At 34.1% G+C, this 18,877-nt stretch overlaps 1 protein-coding gene across 1 annotated transcript in view; it reads right to left on the bottom strand.

Annotated features, from left to right (window-relative positions):
* OSBPL11 (oxysterol binding protein like 11) overlaps nucleotides 1-18,877 on the bottom strand; it is a 72,680-nt gene that overhangs the window by 42,027 nt on the left and 11,776 nt on the right. Inside the window, exons 2-5 of the mRNA XM_010994453.3 lie at nucleotides 14,405-14,473; nucleotides 7,560-7,735; nucleotides 6,606-6,685; nucleotides 4,913-5,089 (exon numbers count right to left, since the gene is read on the bottom strand). Of these exons, the coding sequence (XP_010992755.1) occupies nucleotides 4,913-5,089; nucleotides 6,606-6,685; nucleotides 7,560-7,735; nucleotides 14,405-14,473 (502 nt within the window). The remainder of the gene's footprint in view (nucleotides 1-4,912; nucleotides 5,090-6,605; nucleotides 6,686-7,559; nucleotides 7,736-14,404; nucleotides 14,474-18,877) is intronic.

Below are 18,877 nucleotides of genomic sequence, written 5' to 3'. Positions count from 1 at the left end.
ATATTCCTTTTCATACTCTCTTCATTATCAGTTACTACAAGATATGGATGAATATGAATTTTTGATATTGCATATCAACATCTACAAGACCTCACAACTCTGAACTAATTATTTTCGAAATGACTAACGCATAGTGTTAGAAAATCATGCATACGTTAAAGATCCATTCAAAGTATAAGATGAACCAATGGATTTTTATGTAACAGAATATGAAAGTTTATTGGTATATATTAGATTCCACACTGTGTCTAACACTTAAGAAGCTGCCACTGTCAAGTTTTAGTGACGTATCGAAGAACAGTCACAATTATCTTAAAAGGCTATTAAACTGGGAAAATTGAGCAGCTACATGTAAAAGAATGAAATTAGAATATTCTTTAACATCATGTACAAAAATAAGCTCAAAATAGATTGAAGACCTAAATGTAAGACCAGATACTATAAAATTCCTAGAGGAAAACATAAGCAGGACACTCTTTGACATAAACCGCAGCAATATTTTTTTTGCATCCATCTCCTAGAGTTAAATAAAAACAAAAATAAATATATGGAACCCAATTAAACTTAAAAGCTTTTGCACAGTAGAGGAAACCATAAACAAAACGAAAAGACAACCTACAGAAGGCAAGAAAATATTTGCAAACTATGCAACTGACAAGGGATTAATTTCCAAAATATGCAAACAGCTTATACAGCTCAATATCAAAAGAACAAACAACCCAATCAAAAAATGGGCAAAGACCTAATTAGACATTTCTCCCATGAAGACATAAAGATGGCCAACAGGCACATGGAAAGAAGCTCAATATCGCTACTTATTAGAGAAATGCAAATCAAAACTACAATGAGGTATCACCCTACACCAGTCAGAATGGCCATCATCAAAAAATCTACAAATAATAAATGCTGGAGAGAGTGTGGAGAAAAAGAAACCCCCCTACACTGTCGATAGAAATGGAAATTTGTTCAGCCACTATGGAGAACAATATGGAGGTTCCTTAAAATACTAAAAATAGAGTCACTATATGATCCTGCAATCCCACTCCTGAGAAAACTCTAATTCGAAAAGATATGTGCACCTCAATGTTCACAGCAGCACTATTTACAACAGCCAAGACATGGAAGCAACCTAAATGTCTACTGACAGATGAGTAAATAAAGATGTGGCAGATATATATATATACACAGACCACATATATATAAAATACACAAATATATAATACGAACACATATATATACACAATGGATTATTACTTAGCCATAAAAAAGAACAGGATAATGCCATTTTCAGCAACATGGATGGACCTCGAGATTATCACACTAAGTAAGTCAGACAGAGAAAGACAAATATCATATGATATCACTTATATGTGGAATCTAAAAAACTGATACAAATGAACTTATTTACAAAACAGAAATAGACTCATAGAAAACAAACTTACGATTACTGAAGAGGAAAGGAGAGGGATAAATTAGGAGTCTGGGGTTAACATATATACACTACTATATATAAAACAGATAAACAATAAGGACCTACTGTATAGCACAAGGAACTATATTCAATATCTCGTAATAACCTATAATGGAAAAGAATCTCAAAAAGATTATATATATATATATATATATATGACTGCATCACTTTGCTGTACACCTGAAACATAACACTGTAAATTAACTATGCCTCGATTTTAAAAACGGCTATTAAAATAGTCCTCTTTCTTCTAACCACATTATCTGTGTGAGGTCAAATCTTTTTTCATGTATTTCAACCAAAACTACATATTGCAATAAATTGAGTGCAATTATTTTGTTTATTTTGGCAAAAAAAATAGTTGCTTGATATAAAATATGTCATTTATGTTAACATGTATGGATTTATTCATTTTTATTTTAATAAAATAACTTTAAAATAAAACTTTCAAAACAAATATTTTTAGAATAACTGCTTTAATTTCTAATAAGGTAAATATTGATAAATATAACTCACGTAAAACAAAAGCTCTCTGAGGTCCTCAATAATTTTTAAGAATGAATGGGATCCCAAGACCAAAAAGCTTGAGAACTCCTCCCTGGAAACACAGGTCAGCTTGGTATCAAAAGTTCTCTGAATTTCTTTGTAGAGAAAAAGGATCTCCATAATCTCAAAGTACCTCCCTAAGCCATTTATTAACTACAGAAAGACAGCAACTTTACAGTGGAGAAATCCAGTAGAAGCTACCTTAACCAAGTGATCAAGGCCAATATCACTGGTAGTAAGACATCATGAACTCCTTGACATGAGGTACTAAGGATAATATTTTCTGGAGTTTTTTTTTTTCCCCAAAAAATGTATAGTCTCAATCAAATAATAAGAAAATATCACACAAATGAAAATTTCGGAACATTAAACAAAAATAATTGGACATTCATAGGTATCAAGATCATAAAAAATTAGACTGGAGAACAATTACAGATGGGAGGAGACTAAGTAGTAATAACAACAACTAAATGCAATGTGGGATCCTGGATAGGATCTTAAAACAGAAAAAGAATGTTCATGGAAAAACTACAACAAGTTGAATAAGGACTAGAGTTACAAGTATTGTACTTATAAAATTTCCTGGTTTTGGTAATCATACTATATTATGAAAGATGGTAACATTATTCAATGTTGGGTGAGGGATATATGGAAACTCTGTACTACTTTGGCAACTTTTCTGTAAATTTAAAATTAGTTCAGAATAAGAAGGTTTTAAAAAGTTTTCTCAACTTGTGAAAATCATTAGCTTTGGTTTTACCTTAACACAAATCTTTTCAGTCACTGCCTTGGATAAAAACTACTTAGAAAAGGCTCAGAAACTTTTCTAGGGCCCCTGCTTTCATAAAGCATTTAAAGCTTCCACAATGAAATACATCTAAGCCACAAAGCTGAAACAAGATTCTTAAATGCATGGCTTCAAAAGCAAGGCTAGGAAACAACATGCCTCTAGAGACCAGATTATGATGATTTTAAATAATTGGCAATAAACTAACTTTTAAATGAAAAAGTAGTTCCAGAGGTATTTAATATCTGTCTAGAGGACAAAAAATGGTATGACTCCAAATGGTATAAATTCTCAGAAACAGAATTTATTCCATCGGTATACAGAAATGTTCCTAATAGAGTCATTAATTTTAAAGTTTGAACTGCTGAATTCTTGAAAGCAAAAACATCAACCTACTAAAGACACACTCAACTGAAACTTATTTTTGCATGTGGCATTAGCAAAAAAAATTGTCAAACGATGGTCACCACACAAATCCTAGGATAACTGCTGGTGCCATAATTCAAGAAGGTCATTAAATTAGTTCTGTAAGCAAATACCTGTCCTTCCGAAAAAGGTACTTGTTAAAACTTTGGGGACACACACTCTCTACATACAAGTGTCAGAGTTACATGCTAAATATTAACATGCTATCACAGTGTTATAAAAGGTATATTTAAAGTCACACAATACTTTTTTTACAGTGCAGGTATTGTAAGAAATTACCCCTGGGTATAAGAATACAAAACAACCATTAGAGCAGGATAGAGAAGAGAAGGTGATTAAAGTCATCACAGCAGAAGAAAAGCTAAGAGAGATATGACAATGGTCTCAGTATATCAGGCATAAAGATCCAAACCCAGCCAAGAAGAGGCCTCCACAGATGGCTAAAATTTTAAATACAAAAAGGTTCCTTTTCCTTGAAAATGTGCACCATAATTCATGACAATTTCACCTATATACTTTTTGCTTCTTTTTAAATTTTTACTAAACTATACTGACATATAGTATTACAGATAGAAAAGTACAGGTATCACAAGTATGTAGGCTTGATGGATTTTCATAAACCAAACGCACCCATGTAACCAACACCCAGATCAATAAATAGAACACAATCAGCATCTCTGAAGGATCTTCAAACTCCCATTACTAGCCATGATGGAAGAGTTCCAAAAATTTCATGGTGGCCTAATTTTTAAGGGTTAAGGAATACACTATGACACAAGTCTGCCCCTAGATGCTTTTTCTTTATTCTATCCCTTGTTACTTTAACCACTTTTAATGTTTCCTTTTCCTTCACTCTAGATTAATATAGAAGCACTCTGATTCCCTTAAGACACAAACACGGATGTTTATCTACAGATTGAATACCATCAACATAAACACTAAAAATGTATCATTTTATGAAGAAGGTGTTTATAATTATCACTTATTTATAACAGGACTAAAAAGTGAGTCAAAAGCTATTGTTTATTTATCTCAAGCATGTTAATTCATTTCTTTAAATCTTGACTTCTTCATCTAGAAATACAACCTAAAATAACTTGATAGAACATTCTCACTAGCCTCCTCCTTTAAATCATTTGGGTGTGATTTATGATACTATTTTCACAATCCAGTACATAAATAGCTATGAACTCTACCAAATTTATCTCAGTAAACAACATCTGGATTATTCAGAACCTAACAACCACAACCTTTATTAACTAGAATAATTTGGTACTCAGTTTGAAAGAGAAGAAGAAAATGGTGAGAGGAGGCAACATCAAGGATTTAAGTATTCTGTTTTTTTGTATGCTTAAAATTCTCTATTTACATGTATCAGTTTTTTAAAAAGTCACTTATTTGGCTATACAGTCTTCCCAATAGGCTTAACAATAACCTTTTTGATCATAAATTTTACATTAAAGGAGTCTGTGCTCATACTTAAGAAATGAAAGATACAGACTTTTAAAAAATAACAGTGTACAAAGAACCTGGTTGACAAAATTTAGGAATCAGGGAATCTTTATGACTTAAACATTGAGGGCCCCAGAAGACACAAATAAAATTTTAAAAAACTTCTGTGAGAAAACCAAGCAGGTTAAGATTATTTTATGCATTTTAACTTGATTTCAATTCATACTTACTTCTCTGACTTCCACAAGATGGTCTGGAGGTAAGTTAGCTCTTTTGCTCACTGATTGTAGTTTGGAATGTCCAACATTAAAAAAGGAAATGGCATTTTGGCTTGATCTCCTCTGGGACATAGGAGAATTACCACTAGACGCAAGTGAGAAGCTCCGTGATTTCAGAGGAGGATTATTCTATTAGACAAACAAAAAAATTCATTCCTTTTTTAAAATTTAGGTTAACTCACAACCTACCATACACTGGAGGCTTACACATGAACAGTTTTAAAAAATAAAATTAACTTCAGAATTGACTACAAGAACATTTCTGAAGATGATAAAATTTAAGACATTTAAAGTTGAAGTATTTCATACATCCAACTGGTAATTTATTTAGAAAATTAATCCCAGGTTTGTGCTGTCAAGCACTTTTTTTTCACATTAGACATATATTAGAAAAACAAGAAATTTCTAATTTCAGATCTTTAAACACCATGATTGAAGCAAAAAATATACTGAGCAATACTCAACATAAACTTTTTAATGTAACATTCAATTATCTTTGGAACAAACTAGCACTTTCTGGTCACTACCAGTGATCAGAATCATGCAGCATGAATAAAGCTTTTATGTTGGATTTCCTGGAGACTAAGCCATAGGCCTAAACAACAATTTTTAAAAATTTAGTTTTGGGGAATAAACACTAGGAAGAAAAAAAAGTAAGTATGGAATCCTGTAACTACGCTGCCAATATATTAGTTTTTAGACATTTCTAACCTCAGATTTCAAGTTCTGAGACCTTCCTTTTTATCTTAAAAAATAAAACACTCCAAAGGAGATGTACAAATGATCCACAAGCACATGAAAAGATGCTGAACATTATTAGTCATTAGAGAAACAAAATCAAAGCCACAATAAAACTCTACTTAACACTCATTAGGGGTGGTCACAATAATTGTAAAAAAGGACAGTAACAAGTATTGGCAAGAATATGGAGAAACTGCAACCCTCATGTATTGCTGGTGAGAACGTGAAAGTTTGACCACTTTGGAAAACAGTTTAGCAGTTCCTCAAATAGTTAAACAGAGGACTACCATATAACCCAGTAATTCCACTCCTAGAAACATAACCCAGAGAACTGAAATCCTGTGTTCACACAAAAACTTGAACACAAATGCTCATAGCAGTATTATTCATAATAGCCACAAATGTAAACAATCTATATGTCCATCAACTGATGAATGGGTAAACAAAATGTGGTATATCCATACAATAAAGTATTATTTGGCCTTAAGAAGGAAAAAGTATAATACATGTAATGACAGGGTGAAACTTGGAAACAGTATGCTTATTGTAAGAAGCCAGACAAAACAACCACATGTTGTATGATTCCGTTTATATGAAATGCCCAGGACAGACAAATCCACTGAAAAAGAAAATAGGCTAGTGTTTGCCAGGGGATTGGGAAGAGGGGAATAGAGTGACTGCTAATGGATACGGGTTTTTTGGGAGGTGATGAAAATATTTGGGAATTAGATACTTAAAACAGTTGTACAATCCTGTGAATATACCACAGACCATGAAATTGTATACTTTAAAAGGTCAAATTTTATGGTATATGATTAGTATCTCAATTTAAAAGTACAAAAAAATAAAGTTAAAAAATCTTTCCCCATTTTTGTGCATTAATATCATATATGAATCCACATACCTTGCCAATAGCTTCAGTGTGGTGTTGTGTACATATCTGAAGTCTGCTAACCCAATGTTGTCGCTCTTTAGCATCTGTGGCTGATAAAAAGTATTTACAAGTTATTCACCTTTTGTTTACTTTTTAAATACAATTAATTGTCTATAGTATAAACAATAGATAATTGAAAATCAGGGAATGGTCCTACTGTCCCTAGAGTAAATGTCCCTGACCAGAGGGAGGTAGGAAAGAGGCTCTGGCAACAAAGCATCAACCTTGTTAGGTAACACCGTAGCTGGATGTGGGTATTTCATAAGAACGATAAATTACAACCAGCTAGGTGGGTATATGAGACTTGACATGTCAACTTTCTCATAAAAATATGCTCTTCTTTAAAGAACTAACCTCTATTAAGCACTGGATGTGCACTCAATATATTCTTTCAGATCTCTAGCAGCATGCTCAGTTAGGATTATCGTTATCCCTTATGTATATTAATTAAATAAAAAACACATACTTTTGTACAAATTAAATTTATCTAAACAAGTTATACTTTATTTTAATGAATATGAACATTTTAATAAATCCCACTTACATACGTTAAGTCACTAAAAACCACAAAGAGAGCATATGAACCAAATCAGGAAAGGAGGTAAAATACAAAGCCATGGAAGACATAAAAAAAAACTTAAAGAAGTCCATGTTTTAGATTTCTCAGTAATCAGGGTTTCATCTACACAAATTTCTTAGAGAAACGAATTTTAAATAGACTTGTTCATTGTGTCACTTTAAAAAAGTTATTAATTAAAACACATTTCATAAATCCTTAAAGCAATTCCAAGGTTTAGAATATTATGTCTGTATCATCAGTGACAGCAGTTTTTATTTCCAAAACCCACATGACAGCAGGGAAGTACACCAACTTCTCAAGGGAGGAAGAAAATCACACTATTAATCCTCATATCTCAGTCATACCTCTGAGTTTATACTGTTCCCCACTGGCAGCATTTACAGTGAAGGTGTGAGAGTCCTCATCACTGGGTGATATTACAGCTCCTGCAAGCTGCAAAGTACCTCTGGGTTTTTGATTTCTAGACTGTTCATTCACAAAGTATTCCAATAGCCCAGCTTCATTGTTTAAAACAAAAAACCTATAATGAGTAAAAGAAAAGTCATAATTTAAAAATAATTCTCCTAGTCAAACTAAAGCAAACCAAATTTTAATCCCATACTTTGGAGTTTTTGCTATTAAAAACAAAATTCAAAAGCATTTCAAGAAGTACTTGAAATACTAGATTGAATTCCCTAGCAGTAAATATTATTGAAAAATTGGACGAGTTTAATAAAAAAGATATAAAACCTTCAGCTGAGAAAGAGATATTTAATGGGCAAGAGGCATACCAGATAATGCAAAAGCGAAACAAAGATACAGACAGTATCTTTTCAGAGGAAGATTTATCTCTAGAATTCATTAACAGGGAGGGTAAGTTGCCCAAAGACAAAAGGCAGGGGATATTTTTATTTAAAATTCACTGGAGATAAATCAAAACATAAGCTCTGAGGTTAACAAACGCTAGGTAAGAAATGAATCTGACTTAAGATTTAACCAGTGAAATAAACAATGAGAATAATGCTAAGGTAGAAAGATTTTGTATCATTAAATAGGTCACAACTAAAGATTACTGATCCTGTTTAAAAATGAAAAAGCTGCAACTGGAGATGCAGAAACGTAAAGAACTTGAAACCAAATGATGAAATACTGATACACTTTGGAAAAGAATTTGATGATATGATTTGGTTCCAGATTGGAAAACATATTAATTCAGATTCCAATTTAAATAGTACAACAGCTTTGTCTTTAGAGAAAAAAAATTTTTTAGCTTCTATTTCAAAACACTGATGTTTGTGTTTAGAGCAATTTTGCATTCTATATGTTAGTGTGTTCTGTAAAGGAACCAGGTAGACAATTTGATCCAGTTCAAGTTCCTAGAAGATGCTGTCTTAAGCAACGTGGCAATCATATCAACCATACCTAACTGGGAGAGAGCAGAATCAGCGGGGTTTGTTTGTTTGTTTGTTTTTTGAATCAGCTTTTTATTCAGGGAAAAAAAAAAAAACCAACAAGATGAGAAGCAAGTAAAAGAAATTGAAAGCACCTGCCTGAAATGGGAGATTGAAAAGCAAAAAAAACTATTGTTTTTATTATTTATCTTTTAGCATGCTTGTGATTTTTTAAATTATGTTCACATATTTTGATTACATTTGATGAAAATAATTTTAATACTTTTGAGCGTTTTAAACTTTCATTCCTTTAATTACTAGAGGAGTCAAACATTTTTTCATGTGTTTATTGGCCATCCGTAGTTGTACTTAGTGACCTGCTCCTCATATTTTGCCCATTTTCAAAAGGGCTGTTTATCATTATTTTCCCTAAGATTTGAAGGGATTATTTTAATTAACACAAAACAGCCACTGAAATTATCTTGTATTTTTAAAACATATGACCCATCCTTAGTAATCTGCTATGGGTGGTCTGAATGTATACCCCTAAAAGTCATATGTGGAAATCCTAATCTCTAAGATAATGATAATAAGAGATGGGGCCTTTGGGAAGTGGTAAGGTCATAAGGGTGGAAAACCCTCATGAATGGGATTAGTGCTCTTATAAAAGAGACCCAAGCAAGCTCCCTGGCCCCTTTTTGGCCATGAGACTACAATGCAAAGTCTGTGAGGGCCCTTACCCAACCATGCTGGCACCATGATCATGGACTTCCAACCTCCAGAACTGTGAGAAATAAATTTCTATTGTTTATAAGCTACCCAGTTCTTGGCATTTTGTTACAGCAATTTGAACAGACTAAGACATGAAATCTACCACAAAAAAAAACTCATAAATAAATGGAATGGGTCCGTTAGCAAGAAAGCTGTCTCTTGAATATATCAAAAACCATTGAGTTGTACACTTCAAATGGGCACTATATCTCAATAAAGCTGTGAACTAAAGGAACAAATGAACAAACAAGAAATAAAGAAAGGAACAAACGAAGGAAATGAGGAAGGAAAGAAATCTCTTCCTATGTTTGAAGCAGTAAGTACAATTCATTTCAAACAGTCAAGGGAAAAAGACTGGTCTCATGTCTTAAAAACAGTAAATTCAAAGACAATTTAAAGAACAGTATGTTTGGAAATCTCAAGTTTGCTGTGAGCATGTACTTCTTATCCCAAAAACATTACCACAAATTTACAACATGGGATATACCTAGATACACAAAAAGTAATATGAAAGAACGACTGAGAATGGAATGAGCCAGTAACTGATTGTCTTTCTTACACTAAGATGATGCTATGGACCCACTGGTAATAATAGGCATTTTGGGCTGTCTTTTATCATACATAGCTTAATTCAAATGTTCTTCCTTCATCCCATCTCTAGAGATACTTTACAAGATGTATAAATTGCGGATAATAGACAATCCACATAGGAGGAAACTTACTAAAGCTATTTTGCCCAGAAGGGTACTAGACTCTTGTTTATGGTATTTTTTAGCAAGTTGGCCTAACCAAGAAGCTAAAGAAATGTAGAAACAAAGGCTTAAGATTCAGCATCTATCTTTACATGCAGAAAAGTCACCTAAGTTGTTAAAAAAATTTTAAATAATCGGGTTTTGGGGTTTTTTTTTTTTTGCAATTTCAAAATAACAAAGACTGCCAATTTGAGAAAATGACTAATCTTCAGAACAGGCTACAACTTAAGGTGAAGTATCACCAAATGGAACTTTAATCTAAAAAACATTCTGAAATCTACTTCAGGATGACACCTGCACCCCAATGTTCATAGCAGCACTATTTACAATAGCCAAAACATGGAAACAGCCTAAATGTCCATCAACAGGTGACTGGATAAAGAAGCTGTGGTATATTTATACAATGGAATACTACTCAGCCATAAAAACCGACAACATAATGCCATTTGCAGCAACATGGATGCTCCTGGAGAATGTCATTCTAAGTGAAGTAAGCCAGAAAGAGAAAGAAAAATACCATATGAGATCGCTCATATGTGGAATCTAAAAAACAAAAACAAACAAAAACAAAGCATAAATACAGGACAGAAATAGACTCACAGACAGAGAATACAGACTTGTGGTTACCAGGGGGGTGGAGGGTGGGAAGGGATAGACTGGGATCTCAAAATTGTAGAATAGATAAACAAGATTACACTGTATAGCAAAGGGAAATATACACAAAATGTTATGATAACTCACAGAGAAAAAAATGTGACAATGAGTGTGTATATGTCCATGAATGACTGAAAAATTGTGCTGAACACTGGAATTTGACACAACATTGTAAAATGATTATAAATCAATAAAAAATGTTAAAAAAATAAATAAATAAAAATAAAAAACATTCTGACTTGGAAGTATGTCTTATGATGACAAAAATCAACTTTAGTGAAGAGTTGGGATGGAAAGGCACCTATATGTTTTGTTTCAAACATGCTAGGCCTCAGTGCTGAGCATGTATAGAACTTCTAAGCAAAACGGGAAAGAATCTCACTTCACCATTAGACTGAAAGTAAAAGAAGTGGGTTCCTTCCTTGCTCTTTCCTAACTAAGGTACTACATTCCAGAGCAAGCAGTTATTTAAAGAGTATGCCCATGCTGGATTTCTCCAAGCTGCTCTAAGTGGCCCTTAGTCAAAACAGAAATGGGCTGCAGGGTAACTGTCTTGAATATCTGGCACAGGTACAGTGCTTTTGTTACCTAAGCTTTATCTGTAGCACATGGACAAAGCGGCTGGGCCCGCCAAAAGGAGCTGAGCTACTAAACCTAAGATTCTTTAACATGGTCTTAACCTTTCTGTTCCCCTCTAATCACTCAACCTGCACATACCATGCTGGGAACCCAGTATATCTCTGCTGTGCCACAAGACTTCAGCCAGGTTGACAGAAAATGGAAGATGGAAGTTTTTTCTACAGCGGGCTTACAGCAACCAAATTGGCAAGCTAAGACCTCTGTGAGGGAGCAAGTTAGTAAAAGGTTCTGTTTTCAGTGGCAAACAGGGGTAGGTTGTCTTTATCCCCACACTTTCCTCTGCTGCTAAAACTGGCCTCTTAGACAGCTGGAGGGATCACGTTGGCAGAGGCAATGCCCCTCCATATGCTAGAACTTCCCTTGGATCTCTTAGCTAACTCCCCAGGCAACCAGTGACCAATGGATCTTTTTGGTAGGCTCCCTCACGCAATGATACAAACACCTGCCCCTTTATCTCATGGCTGTAAGTTACCACTGATCCAAAATGCCATCTTTTAACATACTAAATCTTATATGGTGGGTATGTTTCGGAGCTTTCTTACTCTGTTCACTTTTGAGATTTCTCAACAATATTCAGTAATATTACATGAATGAAAGTTGTTGAATGTTGTGGGGGAGAAAAGTTAACATATTTCCCTTTTTAAAAAGAGAACAAAGAATAATGCTAAGAGCAAAATGACAATTTTTTTAAAAAACATACTTTATATGTCATTTACATATATAACCTTCAAAAATTACATAAAAACTGAGGTGGGAAAATGCAAAGTGAAAGGCTCCCTTGACTTTGCCCTTTTATTTACTTATTTATTTAATAAAAGAGGGGAACCTTAGAAAACTACCCTTTCCACTTATATAGGAATGATTCCCTTCCATGTTTTCATATCCAGCTTTGACTTCTCTTATGACCTCCAACTTCCTGCATGTCACTCCTATTTGAAAGCCCTAATGTCACTTCAAACTAAACATGATCCAAGCTGCCTTCTCTTTTAAACAATCACATGTTCATCAGTGTTTTGACTATTTTTTAAATGTCTAAAAATCATTCTTTCAAAATACCATATGAGATCACTCATATGTGGAATCTAAAAAAAGAACATAAATACAAAACAGAAACAGACTCAAAGACATAGAATACAAACTTGTGGTTGCAAAGGGGGAGGGGAGTGGGAAAGGATAGAATGGGAGTTCAAAATTTGTAGATACTGACAGGCATACGTAGAATAGATAAACAAGATTATACTATATAGCACAGGGAAATACATACAAGTTCTTGTGGTAGCTCACAGCGAAAAAAACTGTGACAATGAATATATGTATGTTCACGTATAACTGAAAAATTGTGCTCTACACTGGAATTTGACACAACATTATAAAATGACTATTAATAAAAATATGTTTAAAAATGTTTAAAAATTAAATAAATAAATAAATAAATAAATATCATTCTTTCTTATACTATGTCTCATTTTCCAGTTGTTTAAGGTAGAAAGGAAAATTCACCTCCAGTTATCCCATCATAGCCAAAAGCAGAAGTCTTCCAAATGACATGGATAAAAAGCAGCATGTTATAATGCAAAGAACATAGACTTGGGAGCCAGAACTATTTGGGTTCAAATTCTAGCTTTCTCACTTAAAAAAATTTTTTTTTTTAATTTCTACTTTTCTTTGTGGGGAGAGGTAATTAGGTTTATTTATTTATTTATTTTTAAATGGAGGTACTGGGGATTGAACCCAGGACCTGCTGTTTGCTAAGCATGCACTCTATCATTGAGCTATACCCTCCCGCCCTTCTCTTTTAAATAGTTTAAAAATCACAATGAGATACCACTTAACACCCATTAGGATGACTATTATTAAAAACACACAGAGGAAAACAGAAAGTAGCAAGTGTTGGTTGGGAGGATGTAAAGAAATTGGAACTTCTGTGCATTGCTGGTGGGAATGTAAAATTGTACAGTATCTATGGAAAACAAAATGGAGATTCCCCAACAGGTTACACACAGAATTACCATGAGATCTCACAATTCCACTTCTGGGTATGCACACAGAAAATGAAAGCAGGCACTCCAACAGGTATGTGTGCGCCAATGTTTACAGCAGCACTGTTCACAATAGTCAAAAGGTGGAAGCAACCCAAACGTCCATTAACAGGTGACCGGCTAAACAAAATGTGGTACGTACATACTACGGACCATTATTCAGCCTTAAAAAGGTAGGAAATTCTGATACACACTACATGAAAGAATTCTGAAGACATCATACTAAGTGAAATAAGCCACACCATTTATATGAGGTTACCTAGAGTAGTCAAGTTCATAGAGACAGGAAGTAGAACAGTGGTTGCTAAGGACTCAGGGGAGGGAGAAATGTGGAGTGATTGCTTAACAGGTACAGAGGTTTAGTATGAGAAGATGCCAAAAGCTCTGGAGAGGAATGGGGTGATGGTTGCACAACAATGTGAATGTATATGCCACTGAACTGTATACCTAAAAATGTTTAAAATGGTAAATTTTGTTATGTTTATTTCACCACAAAAAAAAAAAGTTTCATCCTCTGCCCCACAACTACCAATTCCACAAAGTATTTAAGATAGGACTGCCTGTGTGACCTTAGGTTGGTTATTTAAACTCTCTAGGGCCCCAGAGAAGTTTTGAGCATCTTGAACAGGCACTTAACACAAAACTCTTTGCTGCCTCCAAACCACCCAAAAAGCCTAACCACTGAAAGTATGCATAAAAAAAGCCCAAAGCAAGTGAACAAATTATTCTAATATTAATATAATAGTAATTTCTGAGGCATTTGGAGGCTGTAATTTAGACAGATGTTAACTCCTCCTACCCTCTAGAAAAGAGAAGAAAGTCATCAGACTTTTAGAAAAAATGGTAAATCTTCCTGTAACAGGTTTCCCAGCCATATCTGTGCTGAAGTAAGATGAGAATATAAAATTATCAGCTCCACTTCCGGTCTCTTGGGAGACTGATACGACAGATCAATCACACTTACCTATACTGCCACCCAGTGACAAGGTTGGTGTACTTCATTAAGTAGCCACACACATTTTCCATGTGATCACTGTTTCAAAAAGATCAGAAAGTACCAAAGTCAGAGAAAATTAGAAAAAAATCCCAGGAGGTTAACTGAACAGTTTAAAGGATAGCTGTAGATACATAATTTTTCTACAAATGCTTCAAACTTACTTCAGAAGTAAAATTTATAGGTTAATAAGTAAAATTTACAGTTCTACTGAGCTATTTAATCTCCCATATTTCATAACCATAGGACTTTATTTCACCAGAGTTCTTCAAAACAAGTGTAATCCCCAATAAATTATATAATATCTCAAATATAAAATCATTATATAAGTATAAAATTATATAAATATGAAACAAATATACTATAAATATAATTATAAAAATACTTTATAACTCAATTCAGTACTAAAGAAATAAGATCCAGTTTTAAGGTTCTAGAATAAACTAAAAAGGGTCTCTAGGTTGAACAGTGCCTCCTTACTCTGGTGGAACATATTATGTCTTTGATTTTTTGGCCTTCCAAAATGAAGATCCTGTTTTTGATGAGTATGACACATCACTCCCACTCCCCAACCCTAGACAGGCAGAGGCAGAGTGCTCACGTCAAGTCTTGCCACTGGAAAGACTTATTTGGGACCTGTATTATTAGCCTAACTACAATTGAGTTTCTTTACTCTCTTTTCTATCTATTAGATTATGTTATAGTGGTTTATAGAAAATGCAATATCTCATTGATATTTCTTTTCCAATATTTTAAGGTTCCTTACACTTAACAAAAACATACTAACGCTAGACTGGCATATCTTTTTGATATACAGGCTTCATCTTTTTAATTTTGTAATTTACATTAAGAATTTCTTTTAAACTCACCTACTCTAGTTTTAACTATAAAATGCAATGAATTTTATACACTTATTTTCTCTACTATTCCTGAATCACAGTTTATTTGGTAAAATTTCAGCTAGCCAGCATCTAAGAAATTGAAAGCACAGATACAACTGGCAACCTTTAAGACACAGACATCAAGAGCACAATCAAGGGAGAGGTGACACAACAAACAGAACAAAATTTTTATAAGATTTAGATGGACCTGAATGACAAATGAGAAGAGAGGAAGATAAAGATATTCTCTCAGGCAAACCAAATGACCAAATTGACTATAAGAGTCCAGTAGCTATTACTACTGGAGAGCAAGTAGGAGGCCGCCCTCTAATCTCACGTCTTCTTGGTATTTGAAAATAAAGATCAAATGAAAATAAAGAACACTGATCAGTATGGGGTTTTTTTTTTTCCTGTATTTTTCTTCCATTCTAAGATGAGCAAACAACACTGTTTATTAATATTAAGTGAAACTGCTCAAGTTCTTTAGGCTTTGTAAGGTCCTAATCTCAAGAAGACAAAGGCTGTCAACTTCTAAAATGCCCAACCAAAGTTATGGTAATTTATATCTATTCTGTTATGTTAAAACTGACAGTACCATCTGAATTCTCATTTCAGTATTTTCTAAAATCCATATCTAAAGGAAAGATTCTTCTCTAGAAACCTAATCCATTGGATTTTTTGCTATAGGGCCTCTATTTCCAGTCCTAGATCACAGCAAAGCTATTTCTTTCAGTTCTACTGGTACTTGAACAAGCAGAGAGAGAATTTTCTTGCATGGCTCTCACATTTTCCCCAGGCTTCAGGCTTCAGGCTTAAACATATCTTTGGGGCCATAGGAATACCAGTGCCCCTGGACTCTGCCAAAAAATAATTTCCCAAAAGAGTCCCTCATCTGTTTTAGATATTTAACACAGAGCTTAGCTGCCCTGAACTGTTCTTGTCCTCAAAACTTATTCCTTCACTTATATATGGAATCTAAAAATAAAAACAAAAATCCCCCACAAAACTCATAGATACAGAGAACAGATTAGTGGTTGCCAGAGGTGGAGGTGGGAGGTGTGCAAAATGGATGAAGGTGATCAAAAGATACAAATTTGCAGTTATAAAATAAATAAGTACTGGGGAATGTTATGTATAGCATGGTGACTATAGTTACAAATACTGTGTTGTATATTTGGAAGTTGCTAAGAAAGTAGATCTTAAAAGTTCTCATCACAAGAAAAGTATACATATGTGTGGCGATGGATGTTAACTAGACACCATGATCATTTTGCAACATATAAACAAATCATTATGTTGTGCACCAGAAACTGTTATGTCAATTATATCTAAATTTTTCAAAAATCTTACTCTTTGTCTACTCTGTCCTGTAGCTTCATAACCTGAATATTTATCAATTTATTTACACTCTGTATCAATCTACAAAAGGCCTAGGGTGTCACATAAATTAAACATTTCCCCCAAGTACTCAGATATTCCATAATTCACCATTTTTTATTTTCCCCTTTAATCTAGGTTCTCTAAACCAAGTTTTCATTACTAGATAATAATAATTTCATAGTCATCAGCATATAATAAAGACATTACAACTCAATTAAGGTTCAATTTCTCTGGTTCTAGGACTATATATATTCTTCAAATGTATATATGAGCTGTGTGAAGAATCTTTCTTAAAACTTCAAGTAAACTATCTACAACTGAGAAAAACAAGATCTTCATTTCAAAGCAATTAAAGACAATGCCTCTTCTCCTTGACCTTTGTTCAGTCTTATTAAAGGTATTCCTCATTTTCGTCATATCTAAGTTGTCTATATCAGTCATTTAATAGCTATCAATGAATTTTTAAGAGTACAATTTCAGCAGCAGCATTCACTAAATAAAATGAGTGTATCCTCATATTTCACAATACAGTAATGTTTTATATTTAATTTTTAATGTTTTTAATATTTTTTGATGCTTATCTAAAAAGTTAACTTTCTCACAAAAATCACAAGAGGGATATTGACATGGTTCATTTGTTAGTAGCATAAAGCCAGCCTTAAAAGAAACAGAAATTCACGTACGTAATCACAAACTGCTAGCCTCCTTTTACTATATAAGACAGACATCTGAGGTTGTATAGAACCAACCTACGAACATCCCCCTCTTTGAAACAGTTGGTTACACTATCCCTGGCTCATCCTTCCCTTTCTCCAGTCAGTACAACCAGCAGACGTGGAACCACTGTGCCATCTGGTGGCCAGCACAAAAGGCTGTGAGTGAATGTCTTTGGTTTACTGCTTCTTCTCTACTTCCTTATAATTGAGTCATTATGTAGTACCTCTGACACTCATGTTTTGCTCCCATTTAAAATGTGTGAATTTAATAGATTTTTAATATACCTGTTAATATGAATAAAATCCAGTTGTTAAAGTGGGAATACACCACATATCTGATTATATCATACGAATAGTTTGTGTTCTGTGAAGTAAAAATGTTGGTCCAAAAGACTAATAAAAAGAGAAATATATTTCCTTGAGGAAAAAGAAAATGACTCATTGGGACTGTGTTTTTAGCTGCCACACAAATGAAAAGGGTATTTTGTTAAAGACGAGATTCATTAAACAAAGACACAGGATTCAAAAGTGATTAGGCTGAAATGACTGGACTTAGATGTGAAAAGAGAGTGAGAGTAAAGAGCGAGAGAGAAGGGACAAGGCAACACCCAGATTTCCAGCTGGTGTAACTGTGTAGATACTAATACCTTCTCTGAAATGGGGACCATAAAGGAACTTTTGGATTTATTCCAATTTAACATGTTGAATTGATGGGACCTGTGGGGCATACACAGGGAGATATCCAATAAGGTGACATGATCTGGATTAAACATACAGATTTGGTAGTAATCAGCATATACGCATGTAACTGGTAACTGCAGCCATCAGAGTAAATAAAATCACCCAGGAAGTATTATAAAATGACAATAGAAGGGACAGAGTAAGAGAGAACCCTAAGGAAAAGTTTTAAAGGCAAGAGGAGTACAGAAAGGAGGTAAGAAGCAGCAGAGTAGTAGAACGAAAACCAGGAGTATTTCAAGTAAGTCTGTGGTCAAGAATGTTTACTGCTACTGAGGGGTGAAGGAAGAAGAAGACTGAGAAATTTCTACTAGATTTAACAACCAAGAGATAACAGGTCGATGGAATGATGAAGACAGAAAGAGTGGGCAATAACCGAAGGGAGACTGGGAGAAAGAGGAGTGGTTAAGGGAGTGTGGGCTTAATGCAGGGCAGTTCTAAGTGCCTAACAGGTAGGAAATAGTAAAAAGGCTCACAACTCAGAAAGAAGACAGACAGAAATGGGGGAGGTGGGCTCCAGAGCCCAGGTAGAGGAATTAGTGTTGGACACCTTAAGGCATTTAATTACATGCAGGGATTTATGCAAGCTGTAGTAAGGGAGGTGCCAGTCACGCCACAGACCAAAATTCCTACTTTCTACAAGGCAAGAACTGTCCTCCAAAAAGGCTTAGTTTTGGTTCATTCCCTTGATAACATAAATAGCATGAAGGGAGGGAGCAGCCTGCTTA

This window comes from Camelus dromedarius, chromosome 2 (genome assembly GCF_036321535.1).
Source record: "Camelus dromedarius isolate mCamDro1 chromosome 2, mCamDro1.pat, whole genome shotgun sequence".
Lineage (NCBI taxonomy): Eukaryota > Metazoa > Chordata > Mammalia > Artiodactyla > Camelidae > Camelus > Camelus dromedarius.
Note: the sequence above shows the minus strand (reverse complement) of the source record. Positions and strands in the feature narration are given on the sequence as shown.